This window comes from Heptranchias perlo, chromosome 8 (assembly GCF_035084215.1).
Source record: "Heptranchias perlo isolate sHepPer1 chromosome 8, sHepPer1.hap1, whole genome shotgun sequence".
NCBI lineage: Eukaryota > Metazoa > Chordata > Chondrichthyes > Hexanchiformes > Hexanchidae > Heptranchias > Heptranchias perlo.
The window spans coordinates 35,035,097-35,052,187 of NC_090332.1; the positions used below are offsets into that span (position 1 = coordinate 35,035,097).

At 44.5% G+C, this 17,091-nt stretch overlaps 1 protein-coding gene across 1 annotated transcript in view; it reads left to right on the plus strand.

The window, feature by feature from the left end:
- marc1 (mitochondrial amidoxime reducing component 1) overlaps positions 1-16,733 on the plus strand; it is a 58,968-nt gene extending 42,235 nt beyond the window's left edge. Inside the window, exon 7 of the mRNA XM_067988959.1 lies at positions 15,196-16,733. Within this exon, the coding sequence (XP_067845060.1) occupies positions 15,196-15,325 (130 nt within the window). The 3' untranslated portion in view covers positions 15,326-16,733. The remainder of the gene's footprint in view (positions 1-15,195) is intronic.
- Positions 16,734-17,091: the final 358 nt, after the last annotated feature.

Sequence of the window (17,091 nt, forward strand, 5' to 3'; positions counted from 1 at the left end):
AGATAAGGGAGAACCAGTGGATGTAGTGTATTTGGATTTTCAGAAGGTCTTTGATAAAATCCCACATCAGAGGTTAGTGTGCAAAATTAAAGCACATGGGATTGGTGGTAATATACTGGCATGGATTGAAAATTGGTTAACAGACAGGAAACAGATAGTAGGAATAAATGGGTCTCTTTCGGGGTGGCAGGCAGTGACTAGTGGGGTACCTCAGGGATCAGTGCTTGGGCCCCAGCTATTCACAATTTATATCAATGATTTGGATGAGGGAACCAAATGTAATATTTCCATGTTTGCTGAGGACACAAAACTAAGTGGGATTGTAAGTTGTGAGGAGGATGCAAAGAGGCTTCAAGGCGGTTTAGACAAGTTGAGTGAGTGGGCAAATATATGGCAGATGCAGTATAACCTGGATAAATGTGAAGTTATCTACATTGGAAGGAAAAACAGAAAGGCAGAGTATTATTTAAATGGTGATAGATTGGGAAATGTTGATGTACAAAGGGACCTGGGTGTCCTTGTACACCAGTCACTGAAAGTAAACATGCAGGTGCAGCAAGCAGTTAGGAAGGCAAATGGTATGTTGGCCTTCATTGCAAGAGGATTTGAGTACAGGATTAAGGATGCCTTACTGCAGTTATACAAGGCCTTGGTGACACCACACCTGGAGTATTGTGTGCAGTTTTGGTCTCCTTACCTAAGAAAGGATATATTTGCCATAGAGGGAGTGCAGCGAAGGTTCACCAGACTGATTCCTGGGATGGCAGGACTGTCGTATGAGGAGAGATTGGGTCAACTAGGCTTGTATTCACTCGAGTTTAGAAGAATGAGAGAGGATCTCATTGAAACATATAAAACTCTGACAGGGCTAGACAGACTGGATGCAGGGAGGATGTTTCCCCTGGCTGGGGGCTCCAGAACAAGGGGTCACAGTCTCAGGATACGGGTAGGGCATTTAGGACTGAGATGAGGAGAAATTTCTTCACTCAGAGGATGGTGAACCTGTGGAATTCTCTACCACAGAAGGCTGTGGAGGCCAAGTCACTGAATATACTTAAGAAGGAGATAGATGGATTTCTGGACACCAAAGGCATCAAGGGGTATGGGGAGAGAGCGTGAATATGGTATTGAGATAGAGGATCAGCCATGATCATATTGAATGGCGGAGCAGGCTCGAAGAGCCGAATGGCCTACTCCTGCTCCTATTTTCTATGTTTCTATGTGTTCATTGCACCAGAGAACAGTATGAGCAGGTCAGAATTATAGAACGCTGAGTTCCAGCAGCACTACCCATGTCCCTGATTAGTACAGGATAGTTCAGGTGTAACTGATGACTAGGGACATTAACGGGCTTTAAAGAGAACAATTTGAAATATAAACTTCCAACGTGTTTTGTGAGCAAATTGCATTAGAACCAACGCGGTGGGGACTGTATCTCGCCCACAACTTGCATTAGTATAGCTCCTTTAACATAGGTCTATATTTTTAGGCGAGGACATTTACTAACACTATTTGACATATGTATCTCACAATCCCACTTGTGAGGGCTAATAGTAAACGTTGGGTGTTGGACTAAGTAGATCAGTTTATTCACCGGGGCAGAAAACACTGATATAAGCTAAGCTCACTGTGGCCATTCCCGCTGGTTAGGGGTGGGGTTTAAAGTACACACTTTAGTATTTTAACTTTTTCCTAGATCCGTGTTGTCAATTGCCTTTGTAACCTTGAAAACATCTCAAAGTCTCTTTTCCAAAAAAAACAAGCTCAACATCCATAACCTTTTCTCAAAATATAAATTTCTGAAACCTGGAATCATATCTGTTCTTTGCTTTTGTATCCCCCTCAAGGGCAATAATATCCATCTTACGGTTAGGTGACCGGAACTGCACAAAGTACACCAGATGGAGAATGACCAATCCCATATTCAGCAACAATATAATGTCTTTATATCTATAATCTATCCCTCTGCTAAAGCAACACGAGATCTATTTTCCCTTTTTATTGCTGCTAATTACTATACTGGTGGTTTCATAGATTTAAAACCCCATGATCTTTTTTTGTGATCAGAATGCAGCACTGTTACATTTAACACATGCTTTCTTTTGATTCCTTTTTCCCATACTAATTCATTTACATCTATCCACAGTGAGCTCATCTGTCGCTTATTTGACCTGTTTCCTAGAAGAGCTAAATCTTCTGAATCTGGTTGCTTTGTACCTCATTATTTGCCCTGTCTCCTATTTTAGTATCATCTGTATAACTTGAAGATTTTGCTTTGCTATGCCATCACACAATTTATTAATATATCTATCTCAGTGTGTCTGATGTACCCATAGGTGTGGGAGAGTGTCCAATGTGTCTGCAAGATCAACCCATGCTGCTTGGTTGGTTGAAATGTCATATTTATTAAAAAGCAAGCAATCAAAAAATACAAACACAGCACACTTCACTAGGTCACAAAAAAATCCCATTCACAAAAAAAAATCACATCTAAGAATGTGAGAAAGAAATGGGCAGTTTTTCATTTCCTACTTATTTTCTTCTCTTTTAATTCTCAGTCCTCATTATTTTAGGTTTTCCTGGCATGGAAATGTTGATTCACCAACTTGCTCCATCCCATTCTGCCCCCTACTGTCATTTTTTAGGAGCATCATCGGTCTTCCAACCCTGTCACAAGCCTCATTTCTTTTACCAGCTGTGGTGTTGTATTTTGCTCCCTCCTCAGAGTTGCTATTGTTGACTTAGACCTTTTGCAATTACATAATAATCATGGTCTATAACAAACTACTCAATGTCCCTTAATGTTTGTTTTCTACCCTCAATGAAGTGTTCAGCACTTTTGATGAATTCAACACCAGAGATGAGAAAACAGTTGAGCCACAGAGCAAAAAACAATAGAAGCATCACGATTGAAGGAAGGAAGAAAGAAAGAAGGGCAAAAGTTTGGAGGAGAAAAGGAATTTATAGGAGTGAGAAAGACAAAATTCAGAGAACAAAGTGGGATATTTAAAAAGAATCAAGAAAGAAAATGTGGTGGTAATGAAAACAGAAAAATAGAAATACAGTACTAAGACTTCAGGGCCAAGAATCAGCAAAGTAGAAACAAAAGCATAGAATCATTGAAAGTTACGGCACAGAAGGAGGCCATTCGGCCCATTGTGTCCGTGCCGGTCGCAAAAGATCTATCCAGCTTAATCCCACTTTCCAGCACTTGGTCCATAGCCCTGTTGGTTACGGCACTTCAAGTGCACATCCCAGTGCTTTTTAAATGAGTTGAGGGTTTTTGCCTCTACCACCCTTTCAGGCAGTGAGTTTCAGACCCCCACCACCCTCTGGGTGAAAAAATTTCTCCTCAGCTCCCCTCTAATCCTTCTACCAATTACCTTAAATCTATGTCCCCTGGTCACTGACCCCTCTGCTAAGGGAAATAGGTCCTCCCTATCCATTCTATCCACTCCCGTCATAATTTTATATACCTCAATTAAATCTCCCCTCAGGTTTCTTTGTTCCAAAGAAAACAACCCCAGCCTATCCAGTCTTTTCTCATAGCTAAAATTCTCCAGCTCTGGCAACATCCTCGTAAATGACCTCTGTGCCCTCTCTAATGCAATCACATCTTTCCTGTAATGTGGTGACCAGAACTGTAGGCAGTACTCAAGCTGTGGCCTAACCAATGTTTTATACAGTTCTTGCATAACCTCCCTGCTCTTATATTCTGTGCCTCGGCTAATAAAGGAAAGTATCCCGTATGCCTTCTTAACCACCTTATCTACCTGTCCTGCGACCTTCAGGGATCTGTGGACATGCACTCCAAGGCCCCTCACTTTCTCTCCACCTTTCAGTATCCTCCCATTTATTGTGTATTCCCTTGCCTTGTTTGCCCTCCCCAAATACATTGGGCCTGATATTAGGAGGGCTGCGGGTTCTCAGTGGGGGGTCGACTGGGCGCGTGGGTAACGCGCCCGTGAAATCAGTGTGCTCCGCACGGAATCGCAGGCTAATTGGAGCCACTTACCTGTGCTTCCGGGTTTCGCGCTGGAAAGCTGCGCAGCGGGCGGACTGCGCATGCGCAGCAAAGTCTGTCAGCTGGAGGAGCCCTATTTAAAAGGGCAGTCCACCGATGCTCCTCCTGCAGCAAACAACCAATTCTGAACTATGGAGCAGGCCAGAGGGAAGGCTGCCCCAAGATTTTCAAACTCCTCACTCCGGGTGCTGCTGGATGGGATGAGGAGGAGGAGGGAAATCCTTTTCCCATCCGATGGGACGAAGTGCCCTTCCTCCACCACGAAGAAGGCCTGGCTGGAGGTGGCCGAGGAGGTCACCAGCAGCGGCAATGTGCCACGAACCTGGGTCCAGTGCAGGAAGAGTTTTAATGACCTAACCAGGTCAGCCAAAGTGAGTATACTTACGCATTCTCCCACACTCCGTCTTCCACATCACTTCCACCACCACACAACCCTTCTGCACTGCCACCACAACGCTCTCGCATCACTCCTCACATCCACTCAACTATCATCCTCACCTTACCTGCACGTACTCACCGCCCCTGTCCCCATTCGAACACTACCACGCAACCCAATCCTCACACAATATCATGGCTATGTTGCACATGCACCCTCCCATGCATCTCCCTCACGCTCAACCCCACCCACACCAATGCATGCAGCGGGTCACCATGCAACCATCACTCAATCACGCCTCTGTGTTTTGCCTTGATAGGAGAAGAGATGCCAGAACGCCCGGGAGAGGGCAAGGACCGGAGGGGGCCCGCCATACCAGGTAGCACTAACGGACGCAGAGCAGCAGGCATTGGAGATCACCTGCACACTGGAGTGCCTGTCCGTGGCGGGTGCCGAGGCTGGGATTGCACAAGCAGCCGGTGACAGAAAGCTAACACTCAGCACTCATGATGGCAAATGATCTTAGCATCACTTGGCATCTGCAGCACCTCAACATCTGTCCAAATGCCTAATATTGCTTTCTGTTATCTTGCAAGCCCATCTGCGAGTGCCGTGACCGTGGATGGCGATTCCTCAGAGGACCTGCCGGCCTCACATCTCAGCCATGCATCCCCCAGTGCAGATACACACACCTCGGTGGGTCCCCGTCCTCACTTAGTTGGGCTTGCACATGGTGAGTCACCACGCACATGTGAGCTCGAGCAGACCCTGGTGGCAGTGGCAGCCGTGGAGAGTCCGCGTTGGTGGGAGCACTCTTCTCCAGGCACTGCTCAGCTGGACCCAGATGCTGAACCCTGGGGGCCAGCCGTGAAAAGGAGAGTCGTCGAGGGGCAGCAGCACATTGCCAAGGTGCTGGAACAGTTGCCACGTGCACTCTCCACAACCGCGCAGAGGATGGAGGAGTCTAACTCCTGCATGAGGGGAATGGTGGCACAGGTACAGGAGGGTATCTTCGAGATAGTGTCGCAGGGACGTGAAGGCATCTCTGAGATAGTGTCGCGGGTAGGTGCGGGAATGTCTGCGATGGAGGAAAGGCTAGCCTCCATCGAGCGTCAAGCATGGCTCAACAATGAGTCCATTCAGGCCCTGAAAACGGCTGTTCGGATTCAGGGTGAGCAGAATTCTGCCGCCTTAAACAGACTGACAGTACAAGTGGCCTTCCAAGGCCTCACACAAGCCCTCCAAACTGCTGTCCAGCAGGGTGGAAGGAGTGATGTGGGCCTGGGCCACGAGAGGAATGATGGTGAAAGGGGACATGGAAGTGGGGACGCCACTCAAAGCGCTCCCACGTCTCACCCGTTGCCCCCCTCTCAACCAGTACCCGCAATGCTGCCCCCTCTCCAGGTGGCCGAGTCTGCCCCTGCACAGGTGCAGGTGGAGCAGTCTTTGGAGGGGCCCTCACGGGCACCGAAACCCAGAGGGCGTCAGCTCAAAGCATCTAATCAGGGCATGGCATGGACAAGAGCAACCTGCCACTACCTCTGCTGAAGCCACAGGGGTAGCACCACGTAGGGGCTCCCGGAAACGCAAGGCTAAGGTTTTGTGAGCACAAAGGGGATGCACAAGGGTGTTTGATGATTTGTCATGTTTTATATTTATATTTCTTTTCTGCCACATGCACAATAAATATTATTATTATCACCACTACTGCCACGTCTTGCCCATTCTTGACTGGCTTGTGGAATAGGTCCCTTTCATGGGGTTCACCATGAACATGCACACTTGATGCCACCCATTGGGTCACTGCAGAGTGGGTGTAGGTGTATTTGAAGGGCTCTTTTGTGCAGATGACTGAGAGACATCGGCGATGTCCCTGGTGGCACCCTGGAAGGATGCGAAGGAGAAGTTGTTGAGGGCAGTGGTGACTTTGACAGCAACAGGTAAGAAGATGGTGCTCGGGCCAGCCGGGAGCAGCTCGGCATGAAGGAGGCTGCAGATGTCCACGACTACATGTCGAGTGACTCTGAGCCTCCAAGTGCACTGCTGCTCAGAGAGGTCCAGGAAGCTGAGCCTCGGTCTGTAGACCCTGTGGCGAGGGTAGTGCCCCCTGCGACGCATCTCTCTCTGCGGTTTCCCTCCCTCCTGATGTGCAGGTGGATGTGTCACAGCACCGTGTTGTGGAGCTCCACGTGTCAGAGGTGGACGGCATGGCCGGCGAGGCTGGTGATGCTGTTCGCCCTCCGAGGAGGTCATGACTGCAGCTACGGCGGCCCCCATCCGGAAGATGTACATCTGAGGGGGTCCGCAAGGTAGTTAAATGTGTCTGGACACCGGGGTAAGTGTGCAAGTTGGTGAATTTTATTGTTAGGAGGAGGGCGGTGGAGGTCAAACTCTGTCCAGAGTGGCCTCCTGCAATGAGTGAGGGTCTCCCCTCCCCACCTGTCAAATGGACCTTTGCAGCTGCCACAGGCTGATGGCTGCAACATGTCCATTTGAAATGGGAGTGTTTCCCCCAGTACGGGAAACAGTCTCAGTTCATTTCAAAATCCCACCCCTCCTAAAATATCAGGTCAATCAGATCTGTAAACGACCTGAAGTACCTGTTTAAGTGGCACCCCGCCGGCTTTAGTTGCCGGCGGGAGTCCCACTTGCGGGGGCTGCGCGCGCATGTCAGCGTGTCACTGGGGAACCCGGAAGTGGGCGGGTTGGAGCCGGGCTCCAGACCCGCCCCGGGAATCCCTGATTTTCGCAGCCCCCCGCCACAAACGCACCCGCCCGGGGGTGCGAAAATCGAGCCCATTACCTCACACTTCTCTGGATTGAATTCCATTTGCCACTTTTCTGCCCACCTGATCAGTCCATTGATATCTTCCTGCAGTCCACAGCTTTCCTCCTCTCTATCAACCACATGGCTAATTTTTGTATCATCTGCAAATTTCTTGATCAAGCCCCTCACATTCAAGTCCAAATCATTAATAAATAATACTGAGCCTTGCGGGACCCCACTGGAAACAGCTTTCCAGTCGCAAAAACTCCTGTTTTTTTTATTCGTTCATGGGACGATGAAGGAACGGCGATATATTTCCAAGTCGGGATGGTGTGTGACTTGGAGGGGAACATGCAGGTGGTGTTGTTCCCATGTGCCTGCTGTCCTTGTCCTTCTCGGTGGTAGAGGTTTGGGAGGTGCTGTCGAAGAAGCCTTGCCGAGTTGCTGCAGTGCATCCTGTGGATGGTACACACTGCAGCCACTGTGCGCCAGTGGTGAAGGGAGTGAATGTTTACGGTGGTGGATGGGGTGCCAATCAAGTGGGCTGCTTTGTCCTGGATGCCGTCGAGCTTCTTGAGTGTTGTTGGAGTTGCACTCATCCAGGCAAGTGGAGAGTATTCCATCACACTCCTGACTTGTGCCTTGTAGATGGTGGAAAGGCTTTGGGGAGTCAGGAGGTGAGTCACTCGCCGCAGAATACCCAGCCTCTGACCTGCTCTTGTAGCCACAGTATTTATATGGCTGGTCCAGTTAAATTTCTGGTCAATGGTGACCCCCCAGGATGTTGATGGTGGGGGAATCGGTGATGGTAATGCCGTTGAATGTCAAGGGGAGGTGGTTAGACTCTCTCTTGTTGGAGATGGTCATTGCCTGGCACTTGTCTGGCGCAAATGTTACTTGCCACTTATCAGCCCAAGCCTGGATGTTGTCCAGGTCTTTCTACATGTGGGCTCGGACTGCTTCATTATTTGAAGGGTTGCGAATGGAACTGAACACTGTGCAATCATCAGCGCACATCCCCATTTCTGACCTTATGATGGAGGGAAGGTCATTGATGAAGCAGCTGAAGATGGTTGGGCCTAGGACACTGCCCTGAGGTACTCCTGCAGCAATGCCCTGGGGCTGAGATGATTGGCCTCCAACAACCACCACAATCTTCCTTTGTGCTAGGTATGACTCCAGCCACTGGAGAGTTTTCCCCCTGATTCCCATTGACTTCAATTTTACTAGGGCTCCTTGGTGCCACACTCAGTCAAATGCTGCCTTGATGTCAAGGGCAGTCACTCTCACCTCACCTCTGGAATTCAGCTCTTTTGTCCATGTTTGGACCAAGGCTGTAATGAGGTCTGGAGCCGAGTGGTCCTGGCGGAACCCAAACTGAGCATCGGTGAGCAGGTTATTGGTGAGTAAGTGCCGCTTGATAGCACTGTTGACGAAAACTCCTCTCAACCATTATCCTTTGCTCCTGCCACCGAGCCAATTTTGGATCCAACTAGCCACTTTCCCTTGGATCCCATAGACTTTTACTTTTTTGACCAGTCTTCCATGTGGGACCTTGTCAAAAGCCTTGCTAAAATCCATGTACAGTACATCAAACGCGTTACCCTCATCGACCTTCCCTGTTACCTGCTCAAAAAATTCAATCAAGTTAGTCAGACATGACCTTCCCTGAACAAATCCATGCTGACTGTCCTTGATTAACCCGTGCCTTTCTAAATGACGATATATGCTGTCTCTCAGAATTGATTCCAATAATTTGCCCACCACTGAGGTTAGACTGACTGACCTATAGATACTCAGTTTATCGATTTCTCCCTTTTTAAACAACGGTACAACATTAGCAGTCCTCCAATCCTCCAGCAACACACCTGTAGCCAGAGAGGATTGGAAAATGATGGTCAGAGCCTCCGCATTTTCCTCCCTTGCTTTTCTTAACAGCCTGGCATACATTTCATCCAGGCCTGGCGATTTATTTTGGTTTTTTTTATTCATTCATAGGATGTGGGTGTCGCTGGCGAGGCCAGCATTTATTGCCCATCCCTAATTGCCCTTGAGAAGGTGGTGGTGAGCTGCCTTCTTGAACCGCTGCAGTCCGTGTGGTGAAGATTCTCCCACAGTGCTGTTAGGAAGGGAGTTCCAGGATTTTGACCCAGCGACGATGAAGGAACGGCGTTATATTTCCAAGTCGGGATGGTGTGTGACTTGGAGGGGAATGTGCAGGTGGTGTTGTTCCCATGTGCCTGCTGCCCTTGTCCTTCTAGGTGGTAAAGGTCACTGGTTTGGGAGGTGCTGTCGAAGAAGCCTTGGCGAGTTGCTGCAGTGCATCCTGTGGATCGTACACACTGCAGCCACAGTGCGCCTATCTACTTTATTTATCTACTTTCAAAAATGTTAATCCCCTTAATACTTCCTCTCTCGCTATGTTTATCCCATCCAATATTTCACACTCCTCTTCCTTAACTACAATCTCTGCATCGACCCCCTCTTTTGTGAAGACAGACACAAAGTATTCATTAAGAACCATACCCACATCTTCCACCTCCACACATAGGTTATCTTTTTGGTCTCTAATAGGCCCTACTCTTTCCTTAGTTATCCTCTTGCTCTTTTATGTATTTATAAAACATTTTTGGGTTTTCCTTTATTTTATTTGCCAGTATTTTTACATGCCCTCTCTTTTTGCTTTCCTAACTTCCTTTTTAATTTCATCCCTGCACTTTTTATACTCCTCTAGGCTTTCTGCAGTATTGAGCTCTTGGTATCTGACATAAGCTTCACTTTTTTTCCTTATCTTACCCTGTATGCTCTTTGTCATCCAGGGGGCTCTAGTTTTGGCAGTCCCGCCCTTTTTCTTTGTGGGAAAAAGCATTAAGGAATAGTAAGAGTAGTAAGCAGATAACTTGCAAGATGATTATAAGGCTGCACATATACTGGTACTTTTGCATCAATGCAAAACAGTTTGGGGTGTCTATTAATGTGAAAATGCCAGCAGAACTGCAGTCAGGACCCCAGTGATGTGAGACCTGCTCCAGAAGCCCATTTCCATACTGCTTGGGCTTGGCACTGAATAGATTATAAACTAGAGCACGTGATTGGTGTCTGTTGTGAACACTTGTCAATTTTCTTCTTTGAATGTCTGTCAGTTTACTTCTTTCTCACTAGTTAAGATTTCAGGAATCATTGAGGGGAGCATTGAGTGGGACCTCAGTAGGAGTGCAGTTTCAGAAAGGGAATAGGATTCAAGGACCTCACATCACGAGCATGTTAATAATCAGAAATCACGCTCCAGACCCCTAGCTACTTGGAAGGAAGAATACAGCAAATCTATTAGCAACCACAATCTATTACAATATAATTAAAGTAGCATTCTTGCTACTTTGGTAGAACCACTGTTTAATATATTGGTGGGCTGAAGACAATGCAGCTGTACGTTGCTGCCACCTTCTGCCTGAGCAGGTTTCTCCACACCTTCTGCCTGAGCAGGTTTCTTGGGCAGCATGTGGTGCATTGAGAAGTGGAATAAACCAACTAACATCTGTCACTATGACTGATATGGCTAGAGATGGGATCCACTGAGTTAGAAATGTGCATTCAGAAGATCCCTTTTGTTGCAGGGAGCAATAGGAGTGCATTGTGTTTTTGTTTAAAAATAGTAAACTATACTATAACTGCAAATATCTTCTAATTTTGAATCTGTTCTTTTGAGTACTGGATTATCAAACTGGGATTTCTAAATTTTCTAAACTAGAACAAATAAAGGGTGAAAAGCATAAAAAGAAATAAATAAAATAAAGATCAGAAAGGAAGAAAACAAAAAGAATGAAGGGGAAGGTTAAGGAGAGCAACCTTACTCGATGTAAATATCAGGGTTTACATATATAAATATTTCCCTTCCCTCTTTGTTTCACCCATCAGGTAGTACCCCACCACCATGCCCATTCCCCTTTAATAATGCGTACTTGAAGATCATTACTCAGGACTGCACCAGCGCAGAAGAGTATTAACAGATTGCTATGCTGTTTCTGCTGCCATTAGCTTGGTTGTGCTGTTTTCTTAAACAAAATGATACATGTGTGAGACTTGTTAAATTGAGGGTAGGATGGATGACTGAAAGTTCCACAGTCAAGTCCATCAGTTTTCTAGCCTAGCTTCAATTTGGCGGAAGAGTCCACACAAAGTTCCTTGTTTCTTTTCAATCGCATATCCCATGATTTTACTTTTGAGTTCAAGATTTTTTCACATGACTAAATTCAGTACAGCTCACGTAGTTTTGCATCATTTTTTGCCCACTGTTTGGATTCAGTTCAACGCAGAATCATTATCAAATTACTTTCGATCACAAATTAAAGATGTCGATTTCACATGAAGAGTTCCTTGACATTGTGACGCACACCATTTTTTTTGTAAAGTTATTAAAGCAGCATAGGGCAAGCAATTCAAAGGAATCTTTTATTTAGCAATTGTTTCTTAATTTTACAATGGCACTGAAATTTGACTTGAAAACAGATTATGCACTGTTATCAGAAAGTCACTAGAATTCATTGTAATTTAGTATATATTTTGTAGTTTTTAATTTGCATCAGTGTGCTTAATTAAAAATTGACGAATTTCTTCAGTGTGCTGAACGTCAGTATTCTGATAAGGTGTGATGGAATAAGCAAATGTCCAAGTTTTTGTTATGAAGGGAAAGTGGGTCAGAGCTGGCAGATGGGCTGTAAAAAGACTGGCTGTTCGTCCGTTTTCCTTCTCCCTATTGTACCCAATATATGGAAATACAAAACCGACTGCTGTCCATCTATCAAAAAATTCCAACTTGAGTCTAAAGTTCAAAGCATGCTTAGTTTAAAAAAAACTTTGTAAATCAACTTCTCTGCATTTTTCATAAGAATGTTTCATATAAACTCCTGATGCCGCAGTTAGTAAAGATATACATGTCAGAAAACCTCAAGTTCAAATTATGGTCTGTGCTGAGTTAGCTACAAGCGGTGGTAAGGAATCAATAATTGCCTCAGTGCTCCTGGGCTATGGGAGGGAAAATCTGTTAAGGTTCCTGCTCCTGATCTGTTGCATGTATGGATGTTGGATGAGGATCAGATCAGCAGTGCTAAAATGTCCTTCACAATCAGATACCCTGTCAACATCCACAGCCTAGGGTCACACACGAGGATTAGATAATTGGATGAGGTACCAGAGGGTGTTCAACTTCTGTGGAATCGTACTCCAGCAGAGGTTGACGCTTTCAGGAGAGGAAGAGGGGAGAAAATTAGCCAAGAAAAATTTAATGTATATGGGCCTTAGGTGGTACTGGTGACCCAGCCATAAAGATTGTACAAAGGATAATTCATTCATCTCATTTGAATATTGAAATTTGATTGATTGAAAGATACTTTGAGGATTGTTGAGTTTGATGATGATAATAGAAGCAATGATGGATGCAGTCACTCAGAACAATGTGAGGACAGTATGGAACACACCAGAAAGGACCTTCACTATGTCACATTAATAAGCTTATCTTGTCCGTCTCCATACCAAATATTGACTGGAAAACTAGGCCAGGCAGCAGGTAATCCTGCTGCCACTAGATGTCATTATTGGAGCTATTTGGAAAGCACAGAATAAAAACATAACAGCAACAAAAGGACTAGAAAAGCCACTTCGCCCACTGAACTCATCCCTAATTAAGCCCATTGACCTCATCCCTAAAACCCTAACTCTCTCAACCTAACATTCATTGTGAATGCCCCTGCGATTCCACCTTGCAGATTATTCCATTATTTACCATCCTTTGAGCAAAAAAAATCGTCCTAATAATTAAAAAATGTGTTCTTCACCAACTTAAAGTTATGTTTCCTGTTTCTAATAACTTAACTTACTGTGAAATAATATTCTGGATTTACATTACCTTTATGTTCTGTATACCCGGATGCATTCTTCCCTCCTCTTAAAGACTGATGTTCCTCTGTTTTGCACCCAAGATTAAGCATTCCTGAGATGTGAAAAGAGGAAAAAGATGCAGAGACTTGTGGCATTGGGTTTCTGCCCATTATATGTTGCCTGGGGATTTCCTGGGAGTCCCCTGAGTGGGAAAGATCACTTGTGCCTACAGGAAGAGCAAGAATGGAAATTATGCCGAGGCAGAAGGACATAATAACGCCTTCTGGCTTACTGTCCTGCCTCAACCTCGGGCAGTCCAGTGCCCATAAGGAAGAGCACCTGGAAGATGTAGGCTTTGCTCCCAACCCTGCTCAGATCGTAGGATCTGAGAGGAGAAAGCAGTAAGGATATGGAGGGCCCAAAAAGATAGGTGCCTTTGGCAGTTGTTCTTGGACAGAAGCCAGAAGGCTCCTTAGCTGGTGGCAATTACCACAGCTGCAGACCTCAGATGTGTGAGTGTATTATCACAATCCTCAAGAATCTAGGTGCTAGACCCTGCCTGAAGTACTGCTGGAGTTTACCCAACTAAAACTGTGCAGTCTACCAGCACAGAGCATTGACCAGCTTCTCGTTGCTTGTCCATTCGTGACCATGCGACGCATAAAGGCATTGGTTTGCAGGGTTATTTAGAGCCAAGTGAGAAGTTATGTTCCCGCTCACCCCCCCCCCCCCCGCCTCTGCAGGAGGTACTCAACTAATTGGTCGTAAGAGGGTTGAGCCCTCACTAGGTGGACAGCAGCAACCAGGAACTCTTCATAAGTGCCCAGCATAATGTATCGTAAGATATTTAAGTGTATTATCACCATCCTCCTAACCACAGCACGGATACACACCATACCCTTTGAATGTGGTTTCATCCATTGAGGATGCGAAGCTTCAGCAACTGCTTGTTTCTTTGCAACCCATTAATGGTTGATATCGAGCCTTGGATACATCCCTTCCTGCAACTGTTTCCACTATCTGCCACAAATCCATCTTATTTGGTCTTGAACATTGATTAAAGGATGCCCTTCCTTTAAATGCCTAGATATTCTGAACTATGAAGGAGTTGACTTGTCGAAAACTGAATCATATTTATTAGCCAATCAAATCATGATATTTGATTGATTGATGTTTGATATTTGATTCGACTGGTTGCATCATTAAAGTGGTCAGGTTATACTTATGACATCTCTTGCAAAACATCTGGTTCTCAGATAGCTCATGAGTTAAGGAGGCTACCCAGCAGAGCAGACACACACATAATGAGTTTTCTGATTGGTGGCACCTTAGGGGTTAAGGGGTAAATGTAGTTTGTAATTTATTCCCCTTTCCCATGTGGCACATGTTTCCAATACCATTGGAGGGGTTTAGGAACAGGCTGTTCTCTATTAGTGTACCATGTGAAGTGCTGCCATGGAATTGTTTTTTTTTAACTTGACCCACTCAGAAGTATCAGAAAAATAGTAATATGCTGACATTCACTCTATTTAAAAACACATCTATTTGTGGACTCTTAATTCTGACCAGTTGCATTAAAAGTAACAATGTGGCCCTTTGACCTGGATGAAATAGTCCCTCTGACTTCCCATGCAGTGCAGTCCTATTCCTTTCTGGTATTTTGTTGTAATTCCTATGGTACCATTGTGAGAGTGTGCTGGAAAGGCATTTAATTTTTATCGATATTTATTTGGTGGTGCTAACTTCTGCCTCACGCTGCCAAATAAAATACATATCTTAGTGCTATGGAACTCAGGACTGTATTCGCCTGCCATCGACAGTGCAACTGAAGTATTGCAACAAGTATGGAAAGTTCATGAGCACATTGCTGCGTTGGGGTTGAAGAAAGAAACATATGGTATATACATTAATTATTGTGGTTCTAGGATTTAAAACTATAACCAAAAATGGGATTGTCTTATAAATTTGTTCCTATAACAGATGTTCATACGAGTTGCCTTTACTATTTACAGTAATGCCGTCGGGATGAATTTTGGTTGTATCTAAATATGGATTTGTGTATTTTATGTCACTCACATATTGCTCACATGTTTTTGGTATGAAAGAGTTTGTGAGTTTTGCCGATGTCAGCGACTCTCTGTTTTATTCTTTCAGGCACCGCCAGTGCGACCCAGCTGAGAAACACATTTACAAATCTGTCCCTGTGTTTGGATCACACTATGGGATTGACAAACAAGGAATGATTCGAGTAGGGGACCCTGTGTACATGATTGTTGAGCAGTAGGAGTGAACAATGCCAGAAGGAGTGCTGTTTCTTCTGCAAAATGATTACAAGTTTAATGTCTGCACTTTTGATTACTGTGCCATTAATTGCTTGTAAAAGTAGTAAACCGAGGATTTAAAATGAAGCAAATTTTTTTTAGCTGAACACTGCCTTAACCAAATAGATAATACTACTTTCTTAAAAATGAAATAGCAAAATAGACTGGCCTATTTTACAAACTTTTATTGACATGAAGTATTTAAATCATCCTTGAAAAGAATAAAGCATTGTTGTTAGGACTTCTCTTAAAAATCAGTTACAAGGAGTTAGTAACTTTAACATCTTTAATTTTTGTTCCCACCTGTACTTCTGATGGTTTTTTCTTAAATACTCAATTAGTTTTAATGACTTCACTGGGGAATTAGCTTTGAGGATTTATCAAGCCCATTGGACTGAAGGAGCTGAAGTAACCTATCCAGCTCACTGAAGTACTTAAGGTCAATGACTTATCTCTGCCAATATTAATTCAGTTCCCTATCATTGTATTCAACTCCAGCTGTAGTATTTTCCAATTATTTGGAGTGCACAGCAGTGCTACGTGCTTGTGTGTCTGCAGCCCAACAGCTGAGAATGGGTTGGGGGGGGGGGGGATATTTCTATAATTTTAAAGGAAGTGAAAATAGCTGATGCAAATTGTGAAAGGGGAAAAAAGCCCATAAAAGTAGGAAGTTCAACATGTATTGAGATACTTCATTAATTATTATTGCTAAACTCTCTCTGGGAAAAAAACACCATTTCTGTGAACAACCTCAGCACTTGGTTAAAATGCTGAGCAACTACCTGCCTCCAACTGCCTCACGGACAGTTAGAAATCTGCAGGGTGCTGGTTTTAAGCCTCATCTTTCTCCCAGTCTTCCTCTTAAGTGACATGCATCCATAGCTTGTTTTTTATGTCCTTTTAAAAACTTGCATTTTTTATTCTTTAGCTTTTTATGAATTTGCTACTTAAAGAAACCCCTCTAATTCACAAGAAACCCGAGCTTCTAATGATTTTCGCAGAGGGTGCATGTCAGCTGTTGCAGGTGGTTTACACACATTCTTTGTTCTGAGGCACTTCTCCCTGATGTATATTGTATTTTTATACTGCCATTCAGTGGTTCCAGCAGTCAATTAATTTTGGTAGTCTATTTCTCCCTGGAGTCAGTGCTGGATGTACTCCCTGACTGTATTAAGCATCAGATAAACAACTTGTGAGCAGTGGTTTACTGGGAAATAAACCACATCGTGATGTTGCGATTGTGTAACCTACTCAGCCTTCAGTTTTGTGCATTGTCTCTTGAGCTTCTGCTTTTAATCCTTTCTAGGACCAATGCAAGCTTAATTTTTATTTCAAAGCTACTAAAATAAATTAATTTTTTATATGCGGTCATTTGGAGCTTATGTTGCCCTTTTTTTCGTGGAAAGGGGAAGTAGGACAGTGCCAATGCATGTTGTACAATAGCTATTATATCTGATTTTACATACACACGCGCAGTGATAACAGAAATAAATCCAAGAAATGTGCTACAAAACAGACATTTGTTTTTGAAGGAATTGTCTTATCGAGTTACTCAGTTTTGGGGAATGCAATTTTTTGCACTCATTGTTTAGTATCAGGCTGTCCGAGGTTAGGCATTGATATGGTTAGATAGTAGGATAGTAGTGATGTGGTCATGTCTTGGGCAAGAGAAGACCATTGGTCCATCTAACCTACCCTTCCAAACCTCCCATCGGGTTCCTTACCTGAT